Here is a 14,702-nt window from a genome sequence, read left to right as displayed (position 1 = left end):
ATCGAACAGTTAGTGAGAATTTTGAACTAGTCCAGGAGCTAATAGCTACCTAGTACTAGCACCCCCAGAGGTATCGTTTCACTTGGAGGACATTGAGACCATGAGCATATTTAACGTCGCCCAGTCCCCATTAATGACGACGGTGGGTCTTCGACCAGCGAGGATCGAACCCGAGGCCCTCCGGTCCCGAGTCCAATGCCTTACCGATCAGGCTACCACGGCCTCTGAATTTTTTTTAACGGTAATAAACATTTAGTTGGCAACACAGCATTCTGTTGCTTTCTTTTCTATTTCTTGCTTTTTAATTTATTCGCGGTTCGCGGCATTGTATGGAATATACGCCGGTAAATAAATTTCAATAATTGTTAAAACATTTAAATGCGTTTTTGAATGGGAGTAAAGAGAAATTTGGATTCTGCAGGTATGTCTGCCCAAACTGATACTATCTCTGAAGATGAAGCTGCCTTATATGATCGTCAAATCCGTTTATGGGGATTAGAGTGTCAAAAACGGTAAGATGTTCTTAATAGTGTGGATATTTGTTGTTACTACCCTTACTTAACTTTCGAAGAAAATTTTGAGTTATCTTCCCCATTTTAAGAACTTAAAAAAGTGAACGAGACTAGTTCCATCCTTGAAATCTCAAAATAGAATTGTTATTAAAATCATTTTGTTAAGTCAGATTAAAACTACATAAAAAGTAGTCGAAAACTTTGTACTGCATAGTGAATAAAATATGACAACGTATATAAAGTACAAATTCAAAATGAAAAAAGGTTAAAAAACCAGCAAACAGCTGTTTCGGCACTCTAAAATACAAGTGCCATCATCAGTGCAATTAAAAACGAAGACAGGTTCAACCCGACTAAAACACAGTCGAGGCGAACATTGGAATGAGAGACGAGTTGTAAAAGATATGAGAGCAGTACCTGGAAACGATGACGTCAAGGTTACGTCAGAACTACAGAGGACAGTTGCAATCAGGAGAAAACGTCACGGACAAAAAATAAATCAAATAACAGACTTCCAAACATTAGGAAAAGGGGGAGTGCTAGACAAATCATTGACGATTAAATTAGCATTTTTCCATATGTAATATGACTCCCAAAAATCTAAATCATGAATGGACGAACACTCGTGAATAACTTTGGCGGAAGAAAAAATAAAATTATGGCCACAAGACCAACAATGTTGAGCAATAGAGGAGCGTTTGAGATCCTGTTTTTTGACGTAGTTTTCGTGTTCTTTTATCCGGAATTTGAGGGATCGTCGAGTCTGCCCAATGTAGGCCAATTTGCACTGGCAGGAAACACTATAAATGCCCCATTTGTTGAATTTGTACTTTATATACGTTGTCATATTTTATTCAGATTAAAACTAGTTTGTTTCAAAAATGAAAAGGAAAAAAGTGGGCGCGAGACCACTATTCCAAGTGCCCACGACCCTGCTAAAGTAGTAGTTTTTCCTAATTTCCAAGTTAGCCTGAGATTTAAATAGCTTAAAATGACCCCTTGTCCTGCTTTCCCCGCAAAAATTTAATCCATTTACATCTTTCATTTTGATAAATTTAAATAACTGAATCATGTCCCCTCTGACTCTCCTTTGCTCCAGGCTAATCTATCTTTCTCATATCCATCCTTTTCAGGCATTATTGTTTAATTTCAAAGATCCTTTGCACAAATTATAACATAACAAAATTTGCATGTAAATGTTTTTAAACAAAGTTCTACATTCATTGTTGAAAATATCTTTTAGTCATAAACCCGGAAAAACATTTTTCATATTTTATGTGAAATTATGCCATTTAAAACTTTAAACTTTTGTATGTAGAAACTTATTTTTCATTTAAACTACTCCTACACAGATTTTTTTTTTTTTTCAAATAAATACACTTTGTCTCCTAAACTTTGATTTGTTATTTTTATAGTTTAATAATTGTTTTTCATTAAAAAAAAAATGATGAAAAGTAGTTAGTGGCATCAATGCTGCATTGTTTTCCAACCTAAAATATTTTAAGATAAAAACTAAAAGAGCAACCAATTGGCACTGTGATTTATTCTTCTGAATAGTGTGTTGTATCACTTTGTCTATTACTGTAGCAAGGCTCTAAAATTATATTGCCCTACATGCCCGGGGCATATAAAAATTCTGATTGGGCGTGAATCTTTTACCCTTACATGCCCGGCTGGGCATGTAATTATGTTTTTTTTTTATTGAGTATTGGTAATTTTAATGGCGACTTATTATGTAGTATATTTAAACTTCTATTTCTGTTTTATATTGAAATGATTCTTGTTTTAGATATAAAGCTGTTGAATTTTTTGTCTGATTAATGCTATACGACAAATTCAAATATTTTTGTTAATACAATAAAAAAAACTGAACATGCAAAATTTTTATTCGGGCATGTATTTTTTACACAAACATGCTCGGCAGGGCAAATAAAATTTTAAAGATTTTTCTAGCCGTGACAGGCATTTTATCAAAATATTTCCCCAAAATTTTCTTGCATTTAAAAGATATTTATCGTGTTTTTCCATGTATCCAGTGAAAAAGAATAGATCAGGGATCCAATGTATTGCAAAATATTTGGAAATTTAATTGAATTGAAAAGGATCTTTTTTATGGCTTCAGTAAAGTTATCAATGTATTCCTATATATTGGAATTCCAAACGCAAAACATTTGAGACAGCTGACCTTCAGAACAAAAGCAATTCTTCTTTGGCAGAGAAATTAATTTTGACTTGAAACACCATTCTATGATATTACAAATTCATTTCTTGTTAAGTTATTTTAGCTAAGATGCATCAGAAACTCAAAACATCTTGGAAGAAAAGCAATACAGGCCTTTCCAGCTTCCAAGGTGCATCGCAGTTCTTCCATATACATATTTCGGGATTAGACATAAATTATTTTCAATGCAGAAAAGGTTTTGAGCCCACAGTTGTTGGTAAAGTTTTCTGTAAATCGATCTCACACACCACCAAGTTAAGGTAATATTTAGAGCACCATCTGCATTCTGCAGACCAAGCCATTTGAATTTAAACCGGAAGCAGGCCAGTAACTGGCTGGCATACAATGCAAAAGTACCATCTTGCAGTTTGGATACTAAGTGGCTGTCATCAAAAAATGGTACTGGTACAGTTCAAAAATTTTGTCTTACTGTTAGCATTATAACCAGCACTTATGAAGCACCCTTAGAATATTTTCTGTGAGGGAGCTAGAAAATAAGAATTAGAAAGTTTTTCTCTTTTCTGTGCCTCAGAGCCATACTAAAGTCACATAATCACTACTCTACAGAAGAGATGGAAAATGTTTGTCTGGTGCATTTTAGCTCTTTTTTTTTCATAGAATAACGTTCACATAGCTCGATGCGAACTAGGATTTTACATATAATGCACAAAAAACGGAAAATTGCAAATTTTTTGACCTACGTTAGTTTGGTTTTGAAAAGCATTTTCAAAGAGACAAAAGCGATAGCGATTCTCTTTCATTAAAACGATACATTTTCCAGTTTTGGGTGTGTGTCATTCCCAAATGCTGTGTACCTAAAAATTCTTCTCCAAAAAGAACAATTAGTCATGAAAGTCTTACAGTTGGTAAGGATTATTTTTAAAGTTTCTGAATTTCTTTATGAAATTAGTTTAAAATTTATTTTAAATCATTTAATCTTTTTGTGTTGATTAGTTTTCTTTATTTCTGAAGCATTCGAGATGGCAAAATTCTCGTTCTTGGACTGAATGGACTTGGAGCAGAAGTGGTAAAGAATTTGACACTCAGTGGAGTAAAAAGAATTGTCATCATGGACAATGAGCCTGTAAGTGGTACTTCTTTTCGTTACATCAACCTTAACCCATATTGGACCACTCATAGAACGCAACATCAATTTTTTTAAAAATTGTAACTACGTTATTACTAGGATGTGTTTAGACTTATAAAACAAAATTTTTTTAAAAATATCTTTTATATTTTAAAAAATACAAGCTGTCCTATAAATAGGACAACGGTCCAAAGCACTACAAAAATCTCAAATTTTTATCTTACCTTCTGAGGAAAAAAATACAGATGAAACTTTGGAAAACATACTATACAAAGTCCATCATTGCATTTTTGGCATATAGTTGTTGGTTTTCTCTTGCAATTTTTCAAATGGCATCTTCTTTGGCGACCATCGGTATGTTTTACCAGTATATGCTCATTGTTGAGATGAAGGAGTTCTTTGTTATTTTGTAAGAAACTGCGCTGTCTTTTTTTATTCCTTGGAATTGATTCACCTAAGTAACTGATAGTTACTGATCTTCGGAAGGTTAATATATCTTATGCTTCACGCAGACAAAATAATTTAGAAAGCTTCCAGACTGCAGCAAGAGCTGTTTCAAAGCAGTTCAAGAAAAGTGACCAATACCACTTTTTTCCTTGGATTGAAGCAAAATAAACTTCAGCATGACTATCAAAAATGTCTCCTCCATTTTTATATTTGGTTATAGGTGGTGACCATAGACTAATAATAAGAGTAGACCAAGCTTTCCCAGACTTGCTGATGAAAAAATTGGTTCATGGATACATCATGTGACTGGTGAGAGGCTTGGCGAAAACATTGGCAGCATGTTTTCGCCAAGATGGCGCTAGATGGCAACATTATCTATAGTTTGGCACTTGACATGTATTTTAAGACGTAATGTGTTTTCATTATAATTTTTTTCCAGGTGCAGAGATTGAACTGTTTTTCTTTTAGTTATGCATTATTTTGACATTAGTAATTAGTTTTTGATCACAGTTTTCAGTAACTTTTATTTCATTTGAAACTGCTACGTCAGCGTTGGCGTGAACGTAATGGCGTAAACGTTTTGCGTTAAGGCAAAAATGTACTAATCTTCTTCTTCATCAGCACAACAGCCTGGTGCAGGCCAAGGCATTCTCCGTCTGCTTCCTCCAGGCGGTACAACACGTTGCCAGGTTTCTCCACCTGTTCACTCCCAAAATTTTAAGGTCCTCTCAACACTATCCAGCCACCTTGTTGCTGGTCTTCCCCTTCTCCTTGTACCCTCAATCCTTGAAAAAGTTAGCTTTTTAACCGGGTCCAGATCTTCACGCCTAAATATATGCCCCAGCCATCTGATTCTATTGGCTTTAATTACTCTTAAGATGTTGGGTTGTCGGTATTTACGGTATATTTCAAAGTTATATAAACTTCTCCAAGTGTCATTTTCTTTTAGTGCTCCGAAAATTGCCCGAAGGATCTTTCTTTCAAAAATGAGAAGTCTATTTTCCTCTGTTTTATTAATTGCCCATGTCTGACTACCGTATAAAATGATCGGTCTTATGAGGGTTTTGTATAGGTTTATTTTTGTATTAATGGAAAGGAGCTTAGATTTTAATTGGCTCTTTAAGCCAAAGTAGCATCTATTTGCCATCAAAATTCGATTTCCGATTTCAACTTTAAACTCATTCTTACTGGTAATAAGTGCACCCAAGTATTTAAACTGGGTGACTCCTTCAAAAGTATAGTTTCCAATATTAAGCGGCTGCACATCTTGTATTCTAGTGCTCGCAACCAAAAACTTAGTTTTTTCCTCGTTTACAGTCAAGCCCAATTCCTTGGCAGCGCTCTCAAGGGCAACAAATGCCTCGATCACATCCTGTTTTCTTCGCCCAACGATGTCGATATCGTCCGCGTATGCCAATATCTGTATAGTTCTCTGCAGGATTGTGCCTCTAGTGTTGATACCCGAGTCTCGTATAACCTTTTCAAGGGCTAAATTGAACAAAATGCAAGACAGAGAGTCTCCTTGTCTGAGGCCTCTCTCTGTATAGAAGACCTCCGATACTTCGGACATGGTCTTAATTCTGCATTTTACGCTTCGCAAAGTCATTTTGACAAGATTGATAAGCTTAGGAGGGATTCCGAATTCGTACATCGCCTTGAACAATTTATTCGTGTTGATACAATCATATGCTGCCTTGAAGTCAATGAACAGATGGTAGGTATCAATTCCGTACTCCTTGGTATTTTCTAGGATTTGTCTTATAGAGTGAATTTGGTCTATGGTAGACTTCCCCTCCAGGAAGCTACATTGATAGTTTCCTACAACTTTTGAAACATACGGAAGAAGTCTACGAAATAGGATGTTTGAAAAAATCTTAAAAACCACATTCAGAAGTGTGATACCACGGTAGTTGCGACAGTCCAACCTGTCTCCTTTTTTGTGGATGGTGAAAATTGAACCCTCTTCCCACAATGGGCATCTGTTCCTGGTTCCACACATCACTAATGATCTTTAAAAGCTCATTGTTCAACTCCGGTGCATTGACAATAAGTAGCTCGGCTTTAATGCCATCTGGGCCAGGGGCCCTGTTTCTAGTAAGATTTTTTAAGGTATACTCCAATTCCCTTAAGGTAGGTACAGGCATATCTTGTGTTTGTCTAAGGGTACTAGGTACTTCAAAAGTAACAGTTTCATCAACCGGGCTGTCATTACCAAACAGCACCTCTTTAAAATGCTCTCTCCATCTAATCATTGTTTCTGTGTTATTACAAGTCAATTCACCATTTCTCTTTCTGATAGTTGTAGTTCTAGAGTTAAAATCTTTCCTAATATCATTAACCAATTGATAAAATTTTCGTGCTTCTCTCTGGGTCTTCATATTTTCTATATCTTTGTATTTGTTTTCCATAAAGATTCTTTTCTTTTTCTTATGCATCCTTTTTTCTTCCCTTCTCAACTCCTTATATAATTCAGTTGAATTTCTAGTAGAGTGTCTTCCAATCATAACCCTGTAAGCTTGGTTTTTTCTATTAGTCAGTTCTTCACACTCCTCATCATACCAGTCATTTTCCCTTTTATTTTTCTTAAGCTCTGGTATGGTCACATTCGCTGCATTGTTAATCACCGTGACGACATCCTTCCACTGGTGTCTTTCATTTTCTACATAGTCTCTACTGGTAAAACTTTTCTTTAAACAATTCCTATATCTCTTTAGGGTTTCAGGTTTCTTTAATTCATTGTAATCTAATTTCTTAACCCCCTTGCGCTCCCTCCTTGTGAATAATCTGCTAATCTTAGCTCTCACTTTAGACAGCACCAAAAAATGGTAAGAGTCCACATTTGCCCCTCTATAACTGCGCACATCAATTAGACTACTTCGATGTCTTTTGTCAATCAAAATATGATCTATCTGATTAAATGTCAGGCCATCCGGAGACCTCCAAGTATGCCTTTGCGCATTTTTATGAGGAAATATAGTTCCTCCAACAACTTGATCATTTGCAGAAGCAAAATCTGCCAGTCTTGTGCCATTATCGTTGAAATCATCATGAAGGCTATTATTTCCTATAAACTCCTTCAAGCTATGATCTTTCCCAACCTTGGCATTAAAATCTCCAACCACTATTTTAATGTCATTTGAGTGACATCCAGAGAAGACGTTTTCCAGCCTGTCATAAAAACTATCCTTCTCAACTTCAGGTTTTTCCTCCGTAGGTGCATGTACACAAATAATACTAATATTGTGTAGCTTACCCCTCAATCTTAATTTACATATTCGTTCATTCACCGGCAACAAGTCCACTACTCTCTCTCTTAACTTTTTGGACACAACAAAACCCGTGCCAAACTGATGTTGCGAGTCATGACAGCTGTAATAAAAGCTATAATTCCTCTTTTCCAGAATACCATGTCCTAACCATCTTATCTCCTGCACTGCCAAATGATCAATATTATAAGAAGTAAACACTTCTATTAGGTTCTTCAGTGCTCCACCCCTATATAGGGTACGTAAGTTCCATGTCCCAATTTTCAAATCCATATTCATTCCATGTCGTCTTCGTCGATTCCGTCCGGATTTAGCTTCTTGAGATTTCTGAACAAGATATGTTTTCCGGGGTGAGGTTGTTGGCCTTGCGCCCTACCCCCAACCTGGAGGACGAGGGTGTTCCTTTTAGTCTGGCACCTACTCTTCGACCTGTCCGGCTTGGGAGACCCTACCAGTAGCAAAGCTACCGCCGGCATAGCTTTCCGGGTCATCAGTGCACGCAAGCTCCACCTCCCCTTCAAGGCAGAAACACCATCGGGGAGAATGTACTAATCAGTATCTTAAATTGAAATTGTAGGTAAAAATCTTACCATTTGCGATTCTTTTTGGGCCCTTGCATCTTTAACTGCTTACTATATAAACAAAAAACTCACTACATTAACAAAATATCTACAACTTAGAATAACAAATTAACAAATCGGACTCCATGAAAGATCATTCTACCGTGTTCCATCAATTCTATTTATTTTATTTCTCACGGGCGTTGATCGTCGGCTACGATCAACGCCTGCCGTTGCTAGGATATCCACCAGTCACATGGTTTGGTTTATGAGCAGCAAAAGGGTTGCCATAGCTTGGTGTATTCTTATTATTAGTCTATGGTGGTGACACAATATGGCACATTGACTTCTTTTTTGCCTCCCTTGACCCCGCGTTCTACTTTGTTTTTTACTTTTGTATCTTCAAAATTGCTCATAAAAGAAACGACCCGATTATCATTCCAGCATACATCAGCAATTTTGTTGGCAGCGTCAAATGCTGTGTTGGAAGTACCTCTTTCTGTCTTAGACAAATCTTTCAGACTTCAATGGACATTTTGCCATCCTATTGACTCTTACAGTCCCAGTTGCACAAAATTCCCTTTGCTTCAAGCGAATAAGTAAACCATTGGAGGTAAAAAAGTTATCCATGTATACCTTATAAAATGTAGGATTTTTCACAATAGTAAATTTTCAACAACGCGTTGAGAAAGTGGTTCGTTACATTTTTCATGAGTTCCTTTGTAGGGAAAGATTGGGTATCCATGTTAAGATGCCAGCATCCATAATTTATATCCGAATTTTATTGGCTTGTTTTTCATGAACATCTTACAGCCATGTTTACCAAAAAAAAAAAAAAACCACCATTCTTTCATCAATTGTTAGATTCTCTGAAAAAAACTCCAAACTGCTGCAAAGCAACATTAAGTTTTTCAAACAATGGTCGAATTTCGTAATAATGATCTTGTTTGTCGATTGTGGAATTGTCATTGAAATGAAGATAATGTTTGATGTCACTGTATTTTTTCTTGATATAGCATTACTAACTAATGTTGTGCCTATATCGGGAAAATTTTCCCAATACATTTTTTCACGAGGTAAAATGTGATAACCGCTATAAAACATAACACCTAGGAACAGCTTGAATTCACTCTCAGAGATACTGAAAAAATGATAATTCTTTTGGGAAGCATATTAGTTCGTCTCTCTAACGGTGTGTGATATCATGTCTTCAGCCATCATATGAAAATGTTCAATAGGACTTTTACCAGAAACAATATCTGTTATATTTTGGTGTTTTTGAAAAGGAATAGATTTAGAGCTGAGATCGAATTTTGGTTCACATTTTTTCCACTTCACATCCTTCATTTCAAAAATAGGCACATCACATTTGTTTTTCTGTGAAAAACAAATGTGAAATTTCTACAGTCCAGCAGCATCTTGTACATCAGATTTTTCATTCAATGCTGGTGTATGACAATTTGTGAAAGAGTCATCTCTTTCTTCTTCGTCACGAACTAAATCGGGTTCGGGAGGAATAGTAATCACTTCTGGTTCATCAGTGTCATCAGAGAGAGAATTCATATAATCAAGAGCTTCCTCAACTGTCAGAAATTTTTTTACCATTTTATAAAAATCTCAATATTTCACATATCATCTGAGAAACACCATGCACTGCAAAGCGAACCAAAAAGCAATTGGTACTATGCTCTGAAAGGAATCCTAAATTTCAGAATGATTTCTCTAAAGAGAAGAGATGTACACATACAAAAGATCTCGTTTCAAGGAATGTAAATCTTTACATATCTTGTATATACAAAAAAATAACTAGTGGGGGAAGGGGGAAGCTTCTGCCAATCAATTGGACACCCTTCCACCTTAAAACTCCACCCACTTGACCTTGGTTTGTTATTGTATAAATACAGCTTGGTTCAGGATTATTTTTGTTGGTAATGTGAATCAGAAGAAAATGAGGGTCGGTATTGGACTGTTGTCCTGTTTTTAGGACACCCGAATATTTCGCTAAATAAACCTATAAAATATAATTGTTTTCTTGAATTTTATTATTTATAGCAAAAGCACTGTTCTTCTACTTCAAAAATAAATCCATAAATTTCTTTTTAAAATGAATGTATAATTTTTAATTTATAATAAAATAATACATGTTTATTAAGTTTTAGTTTGATCGTTATTTCTCAATTTAAATTAAATTTATTCGTCAAACTTTTGCTTGTATATTATACACACCTAAGTCAGAAAAAGTCTATGACAAAGTTTATATAAATCGGTCTATTTACTTGTGATTTATACTTGTTTATTTCAGGTGTCCTATTTATATGACAGTGGTCCAATATGGGTTCAATTGGTAAAGACCTAAAATTTTTTTAAAATATCTCAAACCTGAATTAAATTTCAATTGTTTATACTGAAAACATAATAAGTAAACTGTTGATTGGTAGAAACTAAAGTTTTTGTATTAATATCTTTATGAATAAGATTTTTTTAATTAAAAATTACTTTCAGGGCTAAAGCTCTAAACTAGAAATTCTGAATAGTAGCCATTGCTTAATACAGTCAAAAAATGATAGCCACTTTTGATTCTTGGTAACAATTAAAAAAAAAAAAAAAATTTGCATTCAGCACAAAAAAAAAGCCTTATGGGAGTTAGCTCTGAATTACGTTGCCAAAATTTAGTCGACCGATGCACTGAACATCATTGTCGTAGTACACGACCTGTTGTAGCAACACATCGTAGCGTGTACAAGATGAATTTTTGCAAATAAAATAATACCTGATCACCACTTTTGGTGACTAAGACTTTTTTGGGTAGCCATTTGAAATGAAATGGTCTCCCGTTGGTGACTGGCACGGCTACTCTAGATTTTCCATGCTGTTACCAAAATTTTGAAAATATAATGTTCCACGATACCAAGATTGTGCAGACATTACAAAATAATGTCGAAATTTTGAAAAATAAAAACTCATAAGTAAATACCGAATAACTCATTACAGTGTCTAGATTTCTTTTTTGTTTTGCACTCATCATTCTGGTAAAGGTCAAGATTTACGGTCGCCACTCGCCACGTGGCGACTCAGTTTTCAAAATTGGCGATCCCAAAAAATTTCTACACTCACCAACTTTCCCAAAAAATTTCTACACTCACCAACTTTTTTGGGGGGTTATTTTTTTTTTAATCCCAAGAAAAGAATTCCACACCACTCCACAGATGCATCATTACAATAAGGATTCACCGATACAGACCGTACTCCGACTGAATGTCGTTTATTTTACAAAGCTTGCATGTTCTTTCTCACTGCCTGCCTGTATGTTGGTTATTTTACGTTGCTTGAATGTTCCTCTTACGCGATTCAGGCCATAAAAAATAAGCAAGAATACAGTGAATTAGGAAGCCATTTGCACAATATTAGAGCGTTTTCTCCTTTCTCTTGACTCTTTGTTTTTCAAGTAATTAGCGTTCTATAATCATGATTTCAAGAAGAAATCATATTTTAGATTATGTTTCAGGTTAATTTTGATTATGCCTTCAAAGTAATTTCCTTTTCACGTTTTTAGTTTAGCTGCTGAAATGGTATATATTAAATTAAAACATCATTCTTTTACATCGTATTAAACACCGCCTCCTATTATACGAAGCTTTTTTTTTGTCTTCAGGCCCATTTTAGAACCTGCACGTTATAGGCCGCCCACGGATAATACACAGGAAAATTAAACAGGGTTCGTACGCCCCGGGAAAACCTTTAATTGTCAGGGAAATTTCAAATTTTGCCACAAAAAATTTTTTTTCCAATTTTTTCCCATGGAATTTTGTACCTTGAGTTCAAATTTTCGTTTTTATCGATGTTTCCTGAAAAAAAAAATGTAAAAGTTTTGAGGCAAAATGGTGCTGGCAATAAAATAAAAAAGGCGACCCAAGAAAAAACTAGTATGTTGTGGCCATCACGAAACTTTCTTCTATATTTTTCTTCTTTTTTTTCTGATCCCTCCCCATGCTTGACGAGGAAGCAATATTCCCAACAAAAACAAAATTACACATGCAAAAACTTGACTACCATCCCAATGTCTGAATTATTGCAAAAGCAAAGCAAAGAGCGAAAATTGAAAGTTATTTTAAAAGCCTTGCTTGAATTAATTACAAATATTTTATTTGTTAACAAACATAAGATGGCAACAGTTAAAAATTTTAAATCATTGAGATAATATTTCCGATCATTTCCATACAATTAAAATCACGAGAAATACGCAGACTACAATCTATTAAGATTTATCTTTCTTATTGTTGCATTAATAAAAATATTTTTATTCGCAAAAAAAAAAAAAAAATCAACACCTCTTGGAGCGATCGGCGTCAAAATAGAACCAAAGCCTGTTTACATATGGATTCACATATATTCCAAATTTCAACCAGAACGTAGCATTACTTCTTGAGATAGGGCACTCAAAATGGAAAAAAAGAACGGGTGATTGCGCTACCCCCTTTTTAGCTGGTGACACAAAAATAAAATCAGTTCTTATACCCACTAAGGGCTACTTGCCGATAAATTTTTCTTTCATTCCGTTCATTATTTCTTGAGATACAGCAGTCACAATTGACGACAAAAAACGTTCTATAGCTCAACCCCCGTTTGAGTTATTGACACCAAAATTGAATCAGCACCTGTTCCTGTTAATACCAACATATGGACCAAATTTTGTTTGATTCCGTCAGTAACTTCCTGAGGAATAGCAAGCACGCGTAACTCGAAAAACGTCCCATTGCTCCACCCCCCTTGGAGGAATTCGCGCCAAAAACTAATGGGCACAAGTTCACATAGGGGCACATATGTGTACTAAATTTCGTTCGATTTCATGCGGTAGTTTTTGTTGTAGAGCGGCCACAAAAAACTGGTCACACACAGACGTGACACACATACATACACACACATACACACACACACACACAGACAGACAGACATTTTCCAAAAATGGTCGAAATGGACTCAGCACACCTCAAAACGTTCGAATCCGTCAAAATTCGAAATTCGAAAATTTGCACGAATCCAATACTTTCTTCTATATATTAGATATAGAAGAAAGTAAAAACTTCCACGGACGCCATTTTTGCCCCTCAATAGTTCCAAAGAAAAAAACTCCTAGGGTGAACAGGAATTATGCACAAATTTAACGGGAGAAGAACATTTTCCTGCATCTAAAGCACAAGCCTGCGGATGGTAGGGTCAATTGGGAAAATCGTTTTTTAATCGAAAAGTCTTTTCAGCTACGAATGAAACAGTCGCCATTTTTGGTCATTCATAAGATGGAAGTAGACACGATCATTAAATGCCTAAGTTTCCAAAAACAAAGCAGAATTGGATGTTTTCTTTGACTGCAAACTAATTAAAACAACGCAAATGTGCTGCAACTTGTTTTTTTTTTATTTTATTTCAAATATGTAATTTTCTTGAGAAAGGAAAATTTTTGTTCTTAAAACTTCATCTTATCCGCATTGCCTTGGACGCAAATGTGCTAAAAACTTTTCAACTGAATTGTAGTTTCACGAAGATTTATTATTTTTAAATTGTTTTCATGCTACAAATTCAAAAAATTATTTCTTAATTTTTGTCGTAGCCACCATATTTGGTCATTCCCAAGATGGCAGTACACAAGACTTTTTAAGTGCCTAAGTTTCCGAAAATGGCATTGGATGTTTATTGCAATGCAAACTATTGATAACAATGCAAAATGTGCCCTTTTTTCATGGTAATTCGTAATTATTTTCTGGAAAAAATGTGAAATTATGTCTCCAGAACATTTTTTTAAAAATTCTAATTGATTTATTCTATGTACGCTTATGTGCTAAAAACTGACTATTTTGTCTTAATTGTAGTTTTTTAAGCATTAATTATTATTTATAACTACTTTTATGCTATAAATTCAAAACTTTACTCATTTCTTAAATTTTTTACTTAGTCGCCATATTTGGTCGTTTGCGAGATGGAAGTAGACAAAAATTTACAAAAACATAATTAGATGTTTATCTCAATGTCTATTGAAAGCAAATGCACAAAAATGAAAAATTTTAATTTTAATGCAAGCATCCTTTATAAGCAAAAGGAAAAAAAAAACTGATTATTGACATTGGCCTATGATCGACGGATGTTGACTTTTGTTAGAATGCATTATATGGTATGCCCATCGATGCAACAAGTTAATCATATTTATACTGAAAAATAGCTTTGTACTTTGCTCAATATGTTTGTACTTTGCTTTGTACTTTTTTTAAGCAATCTCGATTATTAAAAAAATTCCAAATCACATGTTTATCTAATATTTTTTCTATTCCCTTCGTGCTAATTTTCTTACAGTTAATTCTTTTCATTAAACTAGCTACCTGAAAAGTGCATGTTGATTTTTACTGCCATGGCGTTTGCAATGATTTACAGAAAGATTTTAAAGGAATTTGTTGTTGTTTTTATGGGAAATACTTTTTTTTTTCACTGTGGGACCATGGTACTGTGTACACTACTTTATTTTTGGTTTAATGATTTTTTTTCTTATGAAACTTTAAAATGTGTGGAATGAACCATTGATTTCAGGAGCTCCCAACCTTCACCCAATGACTCTTATATTTC

General features: G+C 34.8%; 1 protein-coding gene across 2 annotated transcripts in view; it reads left to right on the top strand.

Annotated features, from left to right (window-relative positions):
- The first annotated feature begins 288 nt into the window (after positions 1–288).
- Positions 289–14,702, top strand: part of LOC129223414 (SUMO-activating enzyme subunit 1-like) — a 71,319-nt gene continuing 56,905 nt past the window's right edge. The window contains exons 1-3 of one of the 2 annotated variants that reach the window (XM_054858010.1): positions 292–344; positions 422–512; positions 3,706–3,817. In XM_054858010.1, the coding sequence (XP_054713985.1) occupies positions 424–512; positions 3,706–3,817 (201 nt within the window). In that variant the 5' untranslated portion in view covers positions 292–344; positions 422–423. Of the gene's footprint in view, positions 513–3,705; positions 3,818–14,702 lie in introns of both variants that reach the window. The other variant, XM_054858009.1, reaches the window with a different exon arrangement.

The sequence above is a fragment of the Uloborus diversus genome, chromosome 5, assembly GCF_026930045.1.
Source record: "Uloborus diversus isolate 005 chromosome 5, Udiv.v.3.1, whole genome shotgun sequence".
Lineage (NCBI taxonomy): Eukaryota > Metazoa > Arthropoda > Arachnida > Araneae > Uloboridae > Uloborus > Uloborus diversus.
This window is presented reverse-complemented; position numbering and strand designations above follow the sequence as displayed.